The 17,838-nt window shown below is 39.4% G+C and overlaps 1 protein-coding gene across 1 annotated transcript; it reads right to left on the bottom strand.

Annotated features, from left to right (window-relative positions):
- Nucleotides 1-6,921: 6,921 nt before the first annotated feature.
- Nucleotides 6,922-17,805, bottom strand: CA3 (carbonic anhydrase 3). The gene is made up of 7 exons (XM_047842607.1): nucleotides 17,325-17,805; nucleotides 16,347-16,544; nucleotides 13,833-13,951; nucleotides 11,853-11,945; nucleotides 10,763-10,825; nucleotides 9,282-9,437; nucleotides 6,922-7,900 (listed from the first exon to the last, which is right to left on the bottom strand). Exons 1-7 carry the CDS (start codon nucleotides 17,356-17,358, stop codon nucleotides 7,781-7,783), a joined length of 783 nt encoding a protein of 260 aa, XP_047698563.1. The 5' UTR covers nucleotides 17,359-17,805; the 3' UTR covers nucleotides 6,922-7,780.
- Between the last annotated feature and the right edge of the window lie 33 nt (nucleotides 17,806-17,838).

The raw sequence follows: 17,838 nt of genomic DNA, 5'->3' as shown, positions 1-17,838 counted from the left end.
TTTATTTTATTTTATTTTGTTTTATTTTTTTTTTGAGAGAGAGAGAGAGAGTTGGGGAGGGTCAGAGAGAGAAGGTCACAGAATCTGAAGCAGGCTCCAGCCTCTGAGCTGTCAGCACAGAGCCTGACGCGGGGCTCGAACTCATGAACTGTGAGATCGTGACTGAGCTAAAGTCTGGTGCTTAACTGACTGAGCCACCCAGGCACTCCTAGACATTGCCCTTTTCTATTCTATTTTTTTCTTCTCCTTGATGCTTCTAGGTAGTTCTTTGACTTACTTTTCTTTCTTTCTTACTGGACACACCTTTGAAAAGCATGAAATCCTTTCAAAAGGAGGGTTTCTTTAGACACTTGTATATACTTTTAAAATTATATATCAGATACTGAGTGTTTTTGCCCAGCTAAAAGCACCATCCTCTTAACAAGTTGCAGACTTTGTTCTTCACTCCTTGTGGTAATTTCATAATTCCTCTGAAATTCCCTGCTCCTCTGAGGGCCTAATCAATCTTTCATACCAATGAAGCTGCTAAGAACAAGAGGCTTAGTATACCTCACAATCTTGACAACGGGCCCCTTTGAAGAAAAACCAAATGAAAAGGAAGAAATGAGACCTTCTCTGGTGAAATATTATTTTAAAAATCCTTGAAATAAAAAAAAAATTTATAATAGGCAGTCTCAGGGATTAACATATCAAGTTATGAATTGAGCCACAAAATACCCCTCCCTGTCCCCCCCAACCACCACCAACAAACAAAATAGACCCTGAGTCTGATTTCTGGTAAATAAGCCATCTGCATAAAAGATTTCCTCAAAGAACTCTCATCTATGTTATAACGTAAGTTCTAGGAAGTAATTACAAGTACATGAGTACGTATGTGGTGTGGATGTCTGTGTTGTTTGAATAGGGCAGGAAATTTAGTTGCATTGACCATCTATTATTGGTTGGGGTGGGGCAGAATGTGTTGATTAAAAATGTTTATTGAATTTTCAAAAGTATCACACGTTGCTTATCTCTGGCCATGCCACAAGGATTTGAGTTAGGAAGAGTTATCTTTATGTATGTACCATTACTATGAGCATCTTCACACAAAGCTGAATGAAATGGAGGGCTAAAGTCACTGATGAGAAAATTAAGGCAAACACATAAAAGTTCAAGCATGAACTCATAAAAGTATGAATATGCCAATCAGTATCACCAGAGACCAATGCCACAGGCTCATTGCCAACCTTCACCTCTTCAATTGGCACATTAGAAGCACGAGTGCTAAACAAGATAAATATCCGGGTGGAGGTTCTCCTTTTATATCTCTTAAAACACGTCTCTTCTACAAGAAGTTAAGCTCGTTTTTAAAATTTAAATTTTCAAATGGTAAGTTTTGAATATATGTGATATGCAACTGCTTCTCCTCTCCCATGAATATTCTCTTTATCGAGAAGTCTGGGTTACACTAAAGAAACTCCTGCATTCCTCCAAGAACTCTTTAAGATGCCAGTCTCTGACATTCCCGGGATGAGAATGTAGGTCCCATCAACTCAAGGTCTTAAACTGACATTCAGTATTTTAAGATTCTTATTGTCCCATCCATCCATCCTTTCATCCTTCTTTCCATCCATCTGTCTGTTTCTCCCTTCGTCCACAAATACTTTTTGAGTACTGACTGGGTTCCAGGTACAATGTTAACACTGTGGCTTTGGTAGTATAACAAGACAGATAAAGTCCTTATCCTCTTAAAATCTCCCAACCCCAATTGCTTATCTCTGTTCCTCTCTCTCTCTCTCTCTCTTACTTTTTCTCTATCTCTCCCTGTCCCCCACATGCACATGTGATGCTATACATCAAAATACATTACAGACAGAATATAAAAGTATTGTTATTCCTACGATTGGTTCCTGATGTAAGAACCTGACCCCTAAATCATCACTGAGTAGGAGCTTCCTTATTGCTAACTTTCTGCCTGCCCCTTTCCCGCTTAGTTCTCAATTCTTCCCGGGACTGTACCCTGCCTTGCGCCTGCTCTGCTTGGCTTGTATAATCTTCCTACCCTTGCCAGGCCCTCTCTTTGGGGTCTCCAGTGACTGCCTTAGGTCCTCCATTAAACCAATCATACACAGGAGCAAAAGTGTGAATTCTAAAAGCCAAAGTTGCATAGTATTTTCAAATACTTCCATTTGTAATATACTTTCATGGGAGTCAAGTGCCCTTGGGGGATGATTTCCCTTGAACAAATGTAGTTGGAACCATTCAAATTTCAAATGAGTTGAATGAGTATGATAGAAATGTATGGACATGTTGAAACAAAGAATATGTGCATTTAATGGCCACAATGTTTTCCCTGAGTTTCCAGGCTTCTCTACCTGGAAAAGATTTAAATACAAGGGAGAATTTGATTTTCTGTTTACTGCACAGAGTTGATTCTCACCTGGCTAAAATTAGCTTTTAAATCACTGGGTTTTACGCCTCTGCAGTGCAGTTGGTCCCCTGTGACTGTACAGTTAGACTCGCGCTTACTCCTGCTGATTACCTGTGATATTATCTACCTGGTCAAGTTATCAGGTGGCTGCTATTAAACACCTTCAAATCTAAAGTAGTTCATTAGCTCTCTAGTCATTCATTCTCTTGATCCTAGATTTTATGCCTACGCTGTTGCATTTCCTTTTGTGTAATTGGAGTCGAGTCACCCCCAAATGGATAAACTCTTCTCCCAGGATGACTTAATGCATCTCGTTCAGGACTTTGAGTTTATGACATGCCCCAACAAGACCCAAATTAATTTCATGGCAGGAGACTTTCTGTATTTGTAATTAGGATAGATTTTCCACTTCATGCAGCGCTCCAAGGGACTCTATCCTTTTGAAAGTCAGTAAAACAAAACAAATGCTATAGTTTTCCCACCTCTCCTCTTTGGCTTATTTTCCTGATGTCTTGCCAATCATACCCTTCCTCAGGTAAGATACAGAGTTTCTGGAACAGAACCTTCCTCAGGAAAAATTCTCCGGTCCTCCTCCAAATCACCCCTTATAGCATCGTACTGGTTTTTAACGTGGCCACATCTTATTCTTCTGCTACTTGGTATCGTGCAAGAGTCATTATCATTGTCAATGCCAAGCACAGGGGAATCCATTAGGGGATCCCTTTATAATAACTCCTTTACCACTATCTGAATTAAGATGTGGATTCATGATGTTATTAATAGATACATAAAGAAAAACATTATTTTAGGTATTGAATAAGCCATATTTCTTTTTCCTGGTTGAAACAAAATTAATTTATAGAAGAGAATAATTAGCCCCTACTGAGGGTTTTATTACATGCTACAATTATTATTCTAACAAGTTATAGGTACTAACTCACTTAATTCCTTAAAAAACTCTCTGAATAAGTACCATTATCATTCCTACTCATAGATGAGGAGACTGAGGCCAGAGAAATGAACTTGCCTGAGAACACATATCCAGCAAGTGTTATATGACGTGCACCGAGGCCTCCAGAAGACTGAACAGGGCTGTAAAATGTTTGTGTTTAAGTTTTGATTCAACAGCTACAGCCTTTAATCTCTTAGGCCTCACTTGTGACTATTAAAATTCTCAAAAATAAGAATCCCTCACCATCTTTTGTAGATAGATACGAATGGTTCATATTAAACATTTGAGAAAAGGAAAAGGAGTGTTCAGGATTTAAAACAAAACAAAACAAAGCAAAAACAAGCAAACAAACAAAACCCCTCATTGCTCAGCAACCAACAGCAAGGCTTCTCATTTCATAGTCGTGTTTGTTCATTGTTTTGCTGCCATCTAGTGACCCAAATGAGAATTAAATACAAACACGATTTTGCCTTCTCATTTGCATTTTAAATCTGTAAGTGCTACCTTAGGGGTAGTTTTTTTAAAAATCATTAAATTTTCGGGGCGCCTGGGTGGCGCAGTCGGTTGAGCGTCCGACTTCAGCCAGGTCACGATCTCGCGGTCCGTGAGTTCGAGCCCCGCGTCGGGCTCTGGGCTGATGGCTCAGAGCCTGGAGCCTGTTTCTGATTCTGTGTCTCCCTCTCTCTCTGCCCCTCCCCCGTTCATGCTCTGTCTCTCTCTGTCTCAAAAATAAATAAATGTTAAAAAAAAAAAAAAAATCATTAAATTTTCAAGGACGCCTGGGTGGCTCAGTCGGTTAAGCCTCCGACTCTTGATTTTGGTTCAGGTCATGATCTCACAGTTTGTGAAATCGAACCCCTTGATGGTCTCTGCCCTGACATCACCAAGCCTCCTGCTTTGGATTCTCTCCCCCTCTCTGTCAGCACCTTCTCTCTCTCTCTCTCTCAAAAATAAATAAACTTAAAAAAAATAAAAATCATTAAATTATTATGTATTAAATGGCAAAAATATTACAGTTTTCATTTTCTTCCTTACCTCTTCTCACTTCTTCTTCCTCTACTGAAATAATATTTTGGCTCATGTCCAGAGTTCCTCTTTAATATCAAATAAGAGGAAGTGAGAAGAGAAACTAAAATCTAATTTTGTTTATGTGCTGTCTATGATTTGATTTGGGACTATATGTATTCTTCTAGAATAATTTTATTTGTGGGCTTCCTGGGTAGCTCAGTTGGTTAAACATCTGACTCTTGATTTCAGCTCAGGTCACAATCTCATGGTTCCTGGGTTTGAGCCCCATATGGGGTTCTGCGCTGACAGTGTGGTGCCTCGTTGGGATTCTCTCTCTTTCTACCGTCTCCTCTCTTCTCTCTCTCAAAAATAAATAAGTAAACATTAAAGGAATAATTTTATTTATGCCAATTCTTATGAATGGCACTAATTTTTCACATGTGACCAAGTCGGTTTATAGTTGATCAATTTCACTCATATTTATTTAATTGCATAAATGAGGATAGTTAGACACTGAAACCTGAAGTTTTACATGTTCTATGTAGAATACTTCCCATTCATCTACATAAATATTCACTGATTGCACATAAATAGATTTGGATCAATGGTCATGAGTAGTTATTTACCTCTTCATAAGTATATTGTCTCCCAATTAAAGGGGTAGGATTATAATTTATATAACATATGTTATATTATATATTATATAATATATTTTCACTCTCAACAGTCCCTATACTTACTAACTTCTTGTTGATTATGCACCATTCACAGACTTCTAAGGATATAACTATCTGAATATTATGACACACTTAATTCAAATTAGTTTCTGTTGAAGTTTAAAAATATCTATGATTACACACTGAAGAACAAAAGTTGGCAGATGCTGAGATATATTCACTACAGCTCCTGCCACATCCCCTCTGTAGGTTGTGTGTGCCTAAAATGCAATTGTTTGGAAGCCTATGCGTGACCATGAAAATGATCCATACACTGTATAAGGACGTAAGTGTGGTTTCAATATTCTAATGAACATGTATAACTTAGCATTTTGAGTGCAGAGAGAAAGCTGAAGTTTTAAGTTGGATGATAATTGTGAGCATTGGCAACGACTCAGATTGGGGACAGGGGAGCGGAATATGTTCCAACTGGGAAGTTGTCACCTGAAGCTAAAGAGATCATTTTCCAAGGAGCTCTCAACAAAGATGAGCAAAAGCCTGCATTAGTCTTAATCATGTACAGTAATGGGTTGTTCAAGAAGATGAGTGTTTGTCCTGGGGTCATCTAGGTTCATGACATCATTTATTCACCAAATATTTATTGAATGCTTGTGAAGTGCCAGGCACACTGCCAGGCAATAAGGGGAACATCAGTTTGTAAGACTCACATCTGCGCCCCCATGGAACTCACCATCTAGGGAGATAGCCTCTCTTGATTGGACATTTTCCCTTAGAACAGTTCCAGCCTTATTTAGCCTGTGTTCTTAAATAAGGACCCCCGTAGCTGGTATGAAGTTATATATTCCTCCCCTACATAGAGTGTATTCTGGGTACATTTTTACAGTGCTTTAAACATTACTAAGTATCCTGAGAGAATCAGCTTGCATATTACCACTAATTGATAAAAACTCCACACCTCCTAATTTCAAGGGATTTAATTAACACATCCAGTTTGCACTGACCAACCTGGTTTTGCTTCACCCAAGTGGTAATCTATTAAATAACTTTAGTCTCCTGGGACTTTGACTTCCAACATCACAGGACTCTCCTGATCCAATACTATTTTCATTCCTTATGGTTATTAAATTATTGCTATAATTTTCTAGTGTAAGTCAACATATTAGCCAGTGATGTGATGAAAGATATATCAAAGCCACTAACTGCAAGACTAGACTTTATGCCTAAATATATTAAATGCTTTGAATATCTCAATGTATGGACTTTTGTAGCATTAGATTAGTGCCATCCCAGTGTCCATTAAAAAAAATAAGGACATAGGGGCACTTGAGTGGCTCAGTCGGTTAAGCATCCAACTTTGGCTCAAGTCATGATCTCACAGTTCGTGGGTTCAAGCCCCGCGTTGGGCTCTGCGCTGACAGCTTGGAGCCTGGAGACTGCTTCGGATTCTGTGTCTCCTCCCTCTCTACCCCTCCCCTCCTTGCACTCTATCTCACTCTCTCTCAAAAATAAATAAGCATTAAAAAAAAAAAAAGGACATAAAAGCTACTGTCTGATTTGATTCCATTCCTCTTAGCAGCAACCATGGTACTGGCCTGGACCCCAGAATCCTAAACCAACTTTGAGGCTTCTGGAAACTATTCCACATTCTCAAATATATGGTCACACATTCCTCTTCTGGTCTGCAGTTTTCTCCAAAGGCCCTCACTGATTCTTAGCCACTCTGTGAGGGATGTAACATCCGACTCAAATCAGAACCTAACTCTGCTGTCATCACCCTTCCATTATAAAAAACAGAGTTACAAAGTTTGCCATTCTTAGTTTTAGTCCGTTTCTGTCATTTATGACCCCGTTCTTCATTAAAAAACACAGCACACTTTCTTTTTCATTCACATCTTTATTAGTTTTGATGATCAGTACAACTGCTTTTACCTCAAGTGCGGTCATTCACTCCTTTGTGTTCTAGGAATTCTTGTTCCACCCTCAAATTAGAAAGATACCAGAGGCAATTTTTATTTTAATAAGCATGCAAAGAGAAAGTAGTAAAATTAAAAATAAATGGCCCTCCTTCAGGTAAAGAAAAATGTTAGGATAAAGTCAGCCACCTTTGTGAAGAAGAAATTCAAATACTAGATCAAACTTTTTAAAACGCCCAGTTGAATGTGTTTTCCTTTCATTGATATTCAAAACCAGATAATCTTTACAGCAGCTAAAACTGTAATAAATGATGGACCTCTTGTTTGTTTTATTTAAGGTTTAAAAGGCATCATTTCAATTGTTTGCGTCCATAGTAGTTTAATTTCTGGCTTATGCTTAGTTTCTATATGATCCTCATATACATCTACTCCTACATATAGAATTACTCCTTACTTCTTTAAGATGAACAACTCACAATATGACAATAGTAAAACTGAAGTTCTGTGAAATTTAAGATGACAGAAAAATAGTGTCAAATACCCATTTTTCCAGATCTTTACTCCTCCACCTGTTTCTTCTTCTTTGAAACCTTATTAGAAATGCTACTTTCATAGGAAAGATGACTATTACAAAGGCCAAATGCGTTCATGTTACATCTTGTCAAAGGAGCTGGTTTCTTGGTATTACACTCTTGTATTCATTGCTCTATGAGTGTGGAAAACTGAAATATACTTGGAGTAAGGAGCACCAAAAGGAGACAAGGAACCAAGCTCTCCAATGGCAGGTTTCCTTTCCTGAAGAGGGCAAGCTCCAGCAGCCTCATTTGAAGGAGGCTCTCACCACCCTGCCCTTGATAGGCTGTGGAGGGCGCCAATTCCCCACCAGGGGCACTGGGGGCTCATTCTCAGCGCTGGAGAAGAGGCTCCTCAGCTTTGCCATCTGCAAGGGGCAAGGGGAGACTGTCAGCACGACATTCTGGCCAAGTGCACACATTCCACATGTGACAGTCGGCAAAGTCTGGCTTTTCAAACAAGACAAGGAAACCACGAAACCTGTTGGTCCAGAGTTATTTGGTTACCAGTTCCTGAGTAATATAAGGTCTTTCTCTATTTGTAATAATACTTTTCTTCATTTTGTATAGATCACCATGCCCTCTGGTCAAAGTGTTTTCCTTCGAATTCAGAAACAATTATTTAAATATAAGGGGTCAGTATGAAGCATATGCTTTATGTAGGAGGGGACGACAATATCAGTGCAAATAAGAAGTTAATGGGCCTTCATGGTAGAAGTTTATGGAGTATATTTTTTAAAAACAGAAAAAAATTAGTCACACTATAATTAAAACTAATTTTTTTCTTATAAGAGGAAGACAAATTTAGGAAATTATCTTCTGTATGCTACATTTCTACCCAAAAATGTTTTTAGCTTTCTCCTTAAGAAAATTTCATTCCTCTTTCAAAATATGTACATGAGTGAACCTGACCATTAAATCTAATCTTTTCATTAAAAAATTATCATATATACTTGAGTCTGTAACTGGCAGAATTATAAAAACTGTCTTAAGTAAGGGAGACATACTGGTAAATACTTTACTATTAGACATTCATGATCTAGGGTGTGAGTTTCTGTGTTGCCCATTTGCTTTAATCTGTTCTCCATAACCCTGGTTACATATTTCTTCCTAAACAATCTTTCCTTGAAAGTCTCTCTGATAAATGTGGCAAGGACATTGATTAGACGGACACTAAGAAGAAAGGCCGTGGAAAGGGGTCAAGGGGTATTGGAAGCAGACAGACCAGAGCTGACTCTCAGCTCTTGCACTTGGCTGTGTGATCCTGGGCTAACAATTTAACCTTTCTGAGCCACAACTTACTTGTCTGTAGAACTGGAAAAACCATATACACGTCACAAGGATGTTAAATCCCTTCCATTAGTATCCTTTTCCCCAAGCCTGTATTTACAATCTCCTAACCAGTGCTTAGTATTTGAGGGGCCTCCAAATTAACAAAGGCTAACTCATATTGATAATCTAAACCCTAAAGAGTTTCTAGAGCATGAATCCAGTCATTGCTCATTATCACAGCCACCTTTACATCATCGGCATTTATCCTGGTACTTTTGGAAGCCAAGTTTTAGAAAGCTGAAGAAGCTGACTGTAATTAACCAGGGCAAACTATGAAGTCTCTAGTCGTATAGCTGTTTGTAAGCATCCGTTTAGCAGCTGTACATTTTCCATTTAGCATCTATATCTTATACAGCTAATGTAAGTGGCTCTGTAAGTCCGTGTGTCCTCAAGGCTCCACTCGTGGCGGCAGCTTACCTGGTCAGAGCTCACGGTCATAGGCTCCTTCAGCAGCAGCCACACAATGCACTCCTCACAGGGCGGTGTGGTGAAGGAGCCATGGTAGGTCCAGTAGTCCCGGCAGGCGGGGAACAGGCAGGACGGGTCGAAATTTGTGAAGGGAGCCTCCTTGCCCTGGGAGAGAGGAGGGCGAAGGCTCAGTGAGCAGATGCACCCACACCGCCCACCCCAAGGGTTTCACCATTTTGTGAGAATGGATTTCAAATGCAATGGAAAAAATGGTACTGTTAAGCAAAGTTCATGACTTTCAGAAATAAAGGTAAGAGGGGGAAGCTGGTTTATGTTATGACTTTGACATAGTCATTGTAACATTTTATTCCCTATTAACTGTCAGTAGAACCATAATTCTATCATTTCTCAAGAAAAGGAAGAAAACTCACATGTAACCGCAGTAAAAATATTTCATATAAGTTAATGTTTAGGTTCACAATGCTAAATAAAAACCAGGCTCCCTTGAATACACTCAGAATACTTTCTGCGGTGATAAAACTTAAAAGCATTTTTTTAGAACAATTCCAAAGGCAATTAAAATGAATCTGTTAATTAGAAGAGTCCACTGTTAAGATTTAAAATGTATAGGTGTCGCCCAAGAGAGAAAGGGCAAAACCAAAACCCAAATATTTAGTACTTCTCTAAGTGTGTGCATTTATGTGTGTGTGTGTGTGTGTGTGTGTGTGTGTGTGTGTGTTGAGGGCAGGGGTTGACCATTCAACTTCTCTTACATTTACTTCATTAAAAAATGTCATCTGACAGACTATGAAAATTAAATAGTCTGATATATGTGAAATTGCTCTAAAAATTATAAACCATACGAATACAATAGCATTTGTTTGTATACATATACTTAGCATATTCATCAAACTTAGTAACAGATTTTAAGTGAAACAAATACACTTGAAAATGTAAAAATAGGGGCGCCTGGGTGGCTCAGTCAGTTAAGCAGTTAAGCGTCTGACTTCAGCTCAGGTCTGATCTCACTGTTTGTGAGTTCAAGCCCTACGTCGGGCTCTGTGCTGACAACTCAGAGACTGGAGCCTACTTTAGATTTTGTGTGTCTCTCTCTCTCTGACCCTCCCCTGCTCACACTCTGTGTATCTCTCTCTCAAAAATAAATAAACATTAAAAAAATTTTTAAGGGGCGCCTGGGTGGCTCAGTCGGTTAAGCAGCCAACTTCGGCTCAGGTCATGATCTCGCGGTCTGTGAGTTTGAGCCCCGCATCGGGTCTGTGCTGACAGTTCAGAGCCTGGAGACGGTTTCAGATTCTGTGTCTCCCCCTCTCTCTCTGACCCACCCCCGTTCATGCTCTGTCTCTCTCTGTCTCAAAAATAAATAAACGTTAAAAAACTTTTTTTTAATTTTTTAAAAATAAAGAAAATGTAAAAATAAAAATTGACATTCCCTGCTTTATGTTCTAGGAGGGAATATGATTTATTTTCACCTTTGTCTTAACTTTGTCCAGTGCGTCAAGGAACAGCTGGAATTCGCCTTTCTCACGTCCTATCTGTAAGAAAATAGGAAACCAATAATTATATTTTTCCCTTCTCCATAATCTATGATTGTCTTGAACACTGACTGTGATCCATCCATCTGCAACTAGTGTTTATAGATCTGCCAGAATATCTTGTACTAAGCAAAAACATAAGTTTATTTCTCCCCCAAGATGTTAGGGTATATATTTTTTGAACTAAACTTAGACACCAGGCCTCTGAAGTACAAAACCACAAAATCACATGATGTCCTTGACCTTCTCTGAAGTCATTCTTCTCTTTTTTATATATATAGAATTAGAGCTGGGATGGACTTGACCTATGTAAAACTAAACTTACTGTCTTTTGATTCAGACTTACTCCACTTCCTGTTGTGTTGCATTCAATCACTGAAAATGACCCAATGAGTTCAGGACATAAAACAAATTAGGTCATTCAAAAAGAAAGAAGCTAGATTTTCACCTCTGGCTTAAAATCTAGATTATGTTACTACTAAATTCATAGTGTTAATGACACTAAGTCCACTTTAAACCAAAGTTGGCCCAACAACACACACATTCCGTGTGCTATCTTAGCCTGGGATCATGTGAGTGGTGGCTTCCCTAGGCCGAGGGGATGTCCAGCCAGGGACTTGGCATCACAGTGGTTCCCAACATTGGCTTTTCTGGTTTCCAGTGTGATTGAAATAGAGTAACGGGAAAGGATAATGAACAATACTGTTTTTCTCTCCCCACCACCATAATAAGCTCCTTCCAAGGCTCTGTCTCCATTACCCTTACACACACACACACACACACACACACATTCATTCTTGAAAGAATTTAGAAGTGTTAGGGTTACTAAAGAATGGCAAAAGAAACATGTTTAAAGGAGAGCTAAATAATTTGAGCTGATCTTAGCAGAAATATCTTGATTAGTTGAATGAATAATGACATTCATTCCTCTCTCTCTGAATAAAAGGAAGGCGTGGATCTCATGCTACCTTAACCACTGGTAAGGAACTAAATTTTGGAAGAAAAAGGTGGCCAATTTTTACCTTACCTTCAGAAAAATGCCAACCACAGCTATCCCATCAGGCTGCTTGAGAGCTTCTCCAAAAGTGTTATACTTTGGATTCCAGTGAACCAAATGAAGCTGCAATGATACAATATAGGTTAGGAGGAAATTTTCTAGAGTAAAGAAATATGTATAAAATTATTCACAATAAACCCAATTGTAGTCTAAAGTTGTTGAACACTCTTATAGAAGTTGATAGAATTCTAAATATTGACATGCAACATTTTGGTGAAATTTTTAATGGTTTAAAGAAGAACTGTATAAAATTATTATAAGTAGATCAAGAACTTTGTAATAAGCTATCAGTGAAAGTTGAACTTTTGTTAAACTAATTCAAAATATTTATTTTAGTTTTGTACAACATTTAATTGCTCCTTTTTCTAACCAAATGAAACAGTGAAACATACAACTATAAGCAAGAAGCTGCTAACATTCTAGAGTTAGAATTAATAGGGAAGTAGCAGGGGACAAACAGTAGGAAAATTCTTGGGCATTTTTATATCTACCTCCTTTTAGCATCCAGTGCTCAACAACCTGGTGGTAACCTTATCTTAATTTAGAACATAGGCAACAATTAAATTAGTCAAATTCCCCATATTGAGTTACACAGAATGGAAAGAGAATACAGCAGTTCACAGCAGTTAAAGATACTATATTCAAGATCAAAAGCGTTGAGATAAACCCATGTATAAAGGCCAAACTGCAAGCCTTGCCCAAGGTTGTAAGAAATTTACTAAACTTTCCCATTTTCAGGGGGAAGGTGTCTAGAAGGCAGCCTTAATTATTTATCTTGTCATGGCTTTCTAGACGGACCGTAGAGCAGTGTAATGATCATAGTGAAGTGTGCTTTGGGTCTCCTAGAGTTTAGTTTAGCCAGCAATTAAGCACTAATGATGCTGCCTAAGACCGTGTCCACAAGCGCCTCCAAGGTTGCTGCCCCAGCTCCCGTGTTGACCAGAACCTACCACTAAAAAAGAGTGCGGCAGTAAAAACCGAATGCTCCTCACCTCCAGTGCATGTGTCACTACCCCTTCCAGGCTTAGCTTTATAAAAACAAAATGCAGGAGGTTTGTCTTCTTCTTTGTAATTTGATGCCTTGATCTGAACTACAAATCAGGCTTTTCCTTAATGGATTAACCAAGAAGTAGTATTTGCTCATATTAAATTGTATGTGTATGTGTTTCTATCTATTCATCTATCTATATGTGTATATACATATATATACATATATACATATATATACATATATACATATATACATATACATATATACATATATACATATATACATATATATACATATATACATATATACATATACATATATACATATATATACATATATATACATATATACATATATATGTATATATATATATATATATACACACACATATATGCACACCCTTCATTAAGAGACTAGAACATTAACATTAGCCAGAATTACTAAATGCTATTTTTAGAGCACTACATTCTTACAGAAGAGGCAGCTTAGGGCTCTGGACAAGATGATAAACTCTGTTGCCAATCTACATAAGGTAGAGTGCCAGGTTTAACACTCACCAGCCATGTAACTTTGTTATGTAGCTTTTCTGTGCCTCAGTTTCCTCATCTGTAACCTATCCCATAGAGTTGCTGAGGGGATCACATAAGTAAATACTTGTAAGCACTTAATAAATGCTAGCTATCCTTATCTTTTCTGTTCCATTCAGTACCTTGGCTTTTTTTTTAAACTGCTATCCAATTTCTTAATATAACCTTGAAAATTTTCATGCATGACATAACCCATCTTCTCTTAACCATCTAGCCTAGAATATGTAGCGACTTCAGCTTATGCTAAAACTACTACAGCTCTTTTTCACAACTACGGGCTTGAAGGAAGAGTAGCGGATACTATTTTGTTGTTAATTTTCACTTAGCAGGTTTCACTTTGTGACCAGAGTGGACCATAGCAGTTCCTCCTACCTCCGCAGCATACTTGACTCCATCCACAGAGTGCTCGGAGCCGTGGTCATCCGAGGTGCCCCAGTGAAGATGAAATTGACGAAGCCGGTAGGGTCCAGTGAGAGGACCACCCCTCAGCACTGTGATTCAGAGAAGCTATGTCAACAGCGAACTCATGCTTCTTTTACAGAGTTTTACTTTAAATTTTTTTAATGTTTATTTATTTTTTGAGAGAGACGGAGACAGAGCAGGAGCAGGGGAGGGGCACAGAGAGGGGGAGACAGAACCCGAAACAGGCTCCAGGCTCTGAGCTGTCAGCACAGAGCCCGACGCAGGGCTGGAACTCACAAACCGTGAGATCATGACCTGAGTGAGCCAAAGTCGGACGCCCAAACGACTGAGCCACCCAGGCGCCCCTACAGAGTTTTACTTTAAACAAGTGTTCTTATAGACAAAGTTTACTGGGCAAAAGTCAGTCTGCTACTGTTCTCAAGCACCCTGGTCTGTTCTTGCAAAATAAAGTCTTGGGATATATCAAAATAAATGATTTCTCTTTTCTGTCTTATTTTTTTTGCTTGTTTTATTATGTTTAAAACATCAATTTAACATTTATGACAGTAAAATTAAAACAAACAATGGGAGATAAGGATGCAGACTATAGACAAATGAGTTGGTCCTGCATTGCAGTGGGAAGAACATGACAGTTGAGAGGCAGGCAGATGTAGGTTCAAATCCTAGCTAATTGTGTGATGTCAGGCAAGTGGCTAAACTTCTCTGAACCTGTTTTCGAATCTCTATGAAGGTGATAATAATATCAACCTTTCAGAGCTGCCGTGAGGATTAAATGAGATTAAGGACTTTAAAGTGCTCATCACAGTACCCATAAGTATACCAATAACTGAGCAAATGTGAATTCCTTCTCCATGTCTTGCCTCCAACTCCACTCTTCTTTAAGACTACAAGCAAGAGCTTTCATCCATACTCACACTGTGTCTACTCAAATGAGGTAAAATGGAAAATTCAGAAATTTCTCGGGAATTAGTCAATGGTGGATGGCTAAACTAGACAGTTCTGGGTAACATTAGTTTTTGAGTTTGTTGTCCAAATACCTCAACCCTTCACTTAACTTTGATCTCACTTCATTCACCTGGGGAGTGATTTACAGGTTCAAATATTTTCTGCAGGTCATTGGAAACTATGCAAAAATCCTAAAATCAAGATTTAGCAACATAAGCTACATCAAAATAGAATTCAGAGAGTAGCTATTCTAGAAAGGATTGACCAACTATTGGTGATGAAATGGCACACTGAAAGCCACATAATATAAATCTGAAACAATAGAGCTAGACTTGTGTGAGCTTGGTCATGTAGAAATAAGTGGTTTGATTCATAGCATTTTTCCTGTCCAAGCACTACAACAGTTATTTTTTGGGCACATGAATCCAATTATTAGGATAACTCATATGGAACTGTATTTCACCATTTTTGCTTACAAAACTGGTATTTTCATGTGGTTCAACATAATAGATACTGTTTAGTTTTGTCGTTTCTCCTTCAGAATGGAACTTGATTTAAATGGAGAAGGGAGAAAGAAATAACAGCAACATGAAATTATTGTTTAAGAAAATACAAATTTCCATGATATTTCTTATTTGGAGCCTTCTGGTAGGTAGGAATTATGACACTATGCTCTTTTTATAACATCTTTGAGAATACTCATTTATGTAAATCAGTGAGGATAATTTTAACTTTTTTTACAAATGTGGTTGTAGGAAAATGTATTATGTGCATCAATCATCAAAATATTAGATTCTTTCTTACCTTATTTACAGTGAAATAAAGCATTTCTAATTAGCCTTCTTTTATTTCTCCGACTTGCTTAATAGTGTTGTGAAATAAAGAGTTTTTTAAACATGTGATTTTTCATTTGCACACAGCACAAATCACTACTCACGAAATTGTCAGATACTTCAAAAACACTCACCAAAAGGATTAATTATACGAACCCCACTGAAGCATTGAAGGCAATGTTCCAGACTCATCTAATGACCTTATTCTCTCCCCTGGATTGCCCCCCCCCACCCCACACACACCCCAGAGGCAGAAAATGCTATGTTCCTTGCTTTGTAGGATGGTATCTCGGCAACACTTGGGGAGGAGTGCCTTGCTCTCTAGGCTGTGGTCAAAAACCACAAGAACCCTTAGGTGTAGGCCATCAGAGCCTGAAGGACACTCATTTGGACTCATTGCCATCACCTCCCTATCAAGCTGCATTTCAAGAATGCATTGCCAACTTTTAGCTTGGGCAAAGGGCCATTTTGCAGCAGCAAAGTTGACCAAGGTTAGAGAGTGTGACATTCCTAGTCAATGCATAAATATAATTCTTCATGACTAGAGAAAAACAGAGTATCATCTCCATTTTCAGAGATGAAGTGGTTCCTTTTCCCACTAACTCTGTTACTGTGTCATAAATCTCATTGTGCCAATATGGACATTGAAAATGCCCATGTGCCTCTACCTAAGTGCCATACTTACTTGACCTATCGTAAGTATCATCAAACACAACCCTGCAGGTCTTGCCGTTGTTCAAGATGGTCTTGCAAGAGCCAGGATCATAAGATGCTGACCATGGCAGCAGAGAAGGGTCGTGCCTGATGTCTTTAGTATGCAGTTCGATGGGCGACTGGTTGTCTCCCTTGGCAATTGGATAAAGTTCATGCCAGTGGTCAGGACCTAGGAAGTCAAGTTGAGGGCACGGATTTATTTGGTGGCACATTCTGAGCCCTTTCTAATAGACTAAACCAGCAAAATACACGGACACTAGTCAATGATTATGAAAAGGCCTTGGATTTCAGTTTGGGCAAGACAAGGCTTAGCATTTAAGACCTTTTCATAGTTTTGTTAATAGTGAACCTAGAAACTATTTAACTCAGAGGAGTCCCTCTGCTTGCTCAAGAATACAGCCTCAAAGGCTTATTTTTGAGATGCACTTCATCACGTCTTACCAATGCCATCTTCTATCATGTAGCTGGAATAAAATAACACTGACCACATGTGGTTTTCAAAGCACACCCATATTTCTTTTACCATGGGTTAGGCAGAAGCCAGCAGGCAGAGCAAGGATCTTAAACCAACACCAGGCTAAGAGAGGTTAAAGTGCTTGCCCAGTATCATGGAGTAAGGGACAATCAGAACTGGACCTCTCGTGGGCTGACTTCTCAGTCAGAGGCAGTGTGATCTTGAGCAAGTTACGGAGCCTCTCTCTGCACTTCAGTTTCCTCCAACGGAAGTAATAATGGCTCCATACCAGGGAGAACTAAATGAGATAAAGGTAAAAGGGTCAGCAGCTTTTGGCACTTGGTAAGTGCTCAGTAAATGTTAGTTTCCATCAACCCCTCCTCCCATAGTTTCCCACGCACTCCCTAGATTTGCCCACTTTCTATGCAATGCCAGGGGCTCCTTTGGCACTATCCCGGGACAGGGGGGAGGGGGTGGGTGGCTGCTAGGACTCACCGTTGTGGCTGGCGTAGCCCCACTCCTTCGCCATGGTCGTCTTTGTGGGCACTGGACCGCAGCTGACTTCTCTCCCCGGCGTCGTGCAGAGTCCCCGCGAGCCCGCGCCCTTTATATAGGTCCCCCACACACTGCATGGCCTTATTAGGTCAGTGAGGGTGGGGCGGGGGGCTAAACTGGATTGGGGTGGTATTTGGGAGGCGCGGTGGGGGGAAGCCAATGAATTCCAAGAGCTAGACAGCTGTTGGGCTCCGAGGGGAGATGGGCGAAGGCCCCCACCCCCTCCCTACCCTCTCCCTGAAACCGCGGCTCCTGGCTCTGCTAACTCTCCCTCCGTCTCCCAAAGCTGCAGGGCTTTCTAACTAGTGTTGCCGCGGTGCAAAAATGCGGGCAACTTTTGTTTCCTCCTCCCTGCCTCCCTCCTGCAGGCTTTTTGTTGTTGTTTCGGGAGGTGGGGTATCCTAACTGTGCTTAGCCACCAAATAAAATGTGCACCCCAGCAGCGCTTGCAGCC

This window comes from Prionailurus viverrinus, chromosome F2 (assembly GCF_022837055.1).
Source record: "Prionailurus viverrinus isolate Anna chromosome F2, UM_Priviv_1.0, whole genome shotgun sequence".
NCBI lineage: Eukaryota > Metazoa > Chordata > Mammalia > Carnivora > Felidae > Prionailurus > Prionailurus viverrinus.
Note: the sequence above shows the minus strand (reverse complement) of the source record. Positions and strands in the feature narration are given on the sequence as shown.

Excerpts from the sequence above, each read along its gene's own strand:
- CA3 (XM_047842607.1), bottom strand. The coding sequence starts at position 17,358 with ATGGCGAAGGAGTGGGGCTACGCCAGCCACAACG. Across the intron at positions 10,826-11,852 it reads TGGTTGGCATTTTTCTGAAG|ATAGGACGTGAGAAAGGCGA; the intron begins GTAAGGTAAAAA and ends ATTTTCTTACAG. Across the intron at positions 9,438-10,762 it reads TGGACAAAGTTAAGACAAAG|GGCAAGGAGGCTCCCTTCAC; the intron begins GTGAAAATAAAT and ends CCTCTCTCCCAG.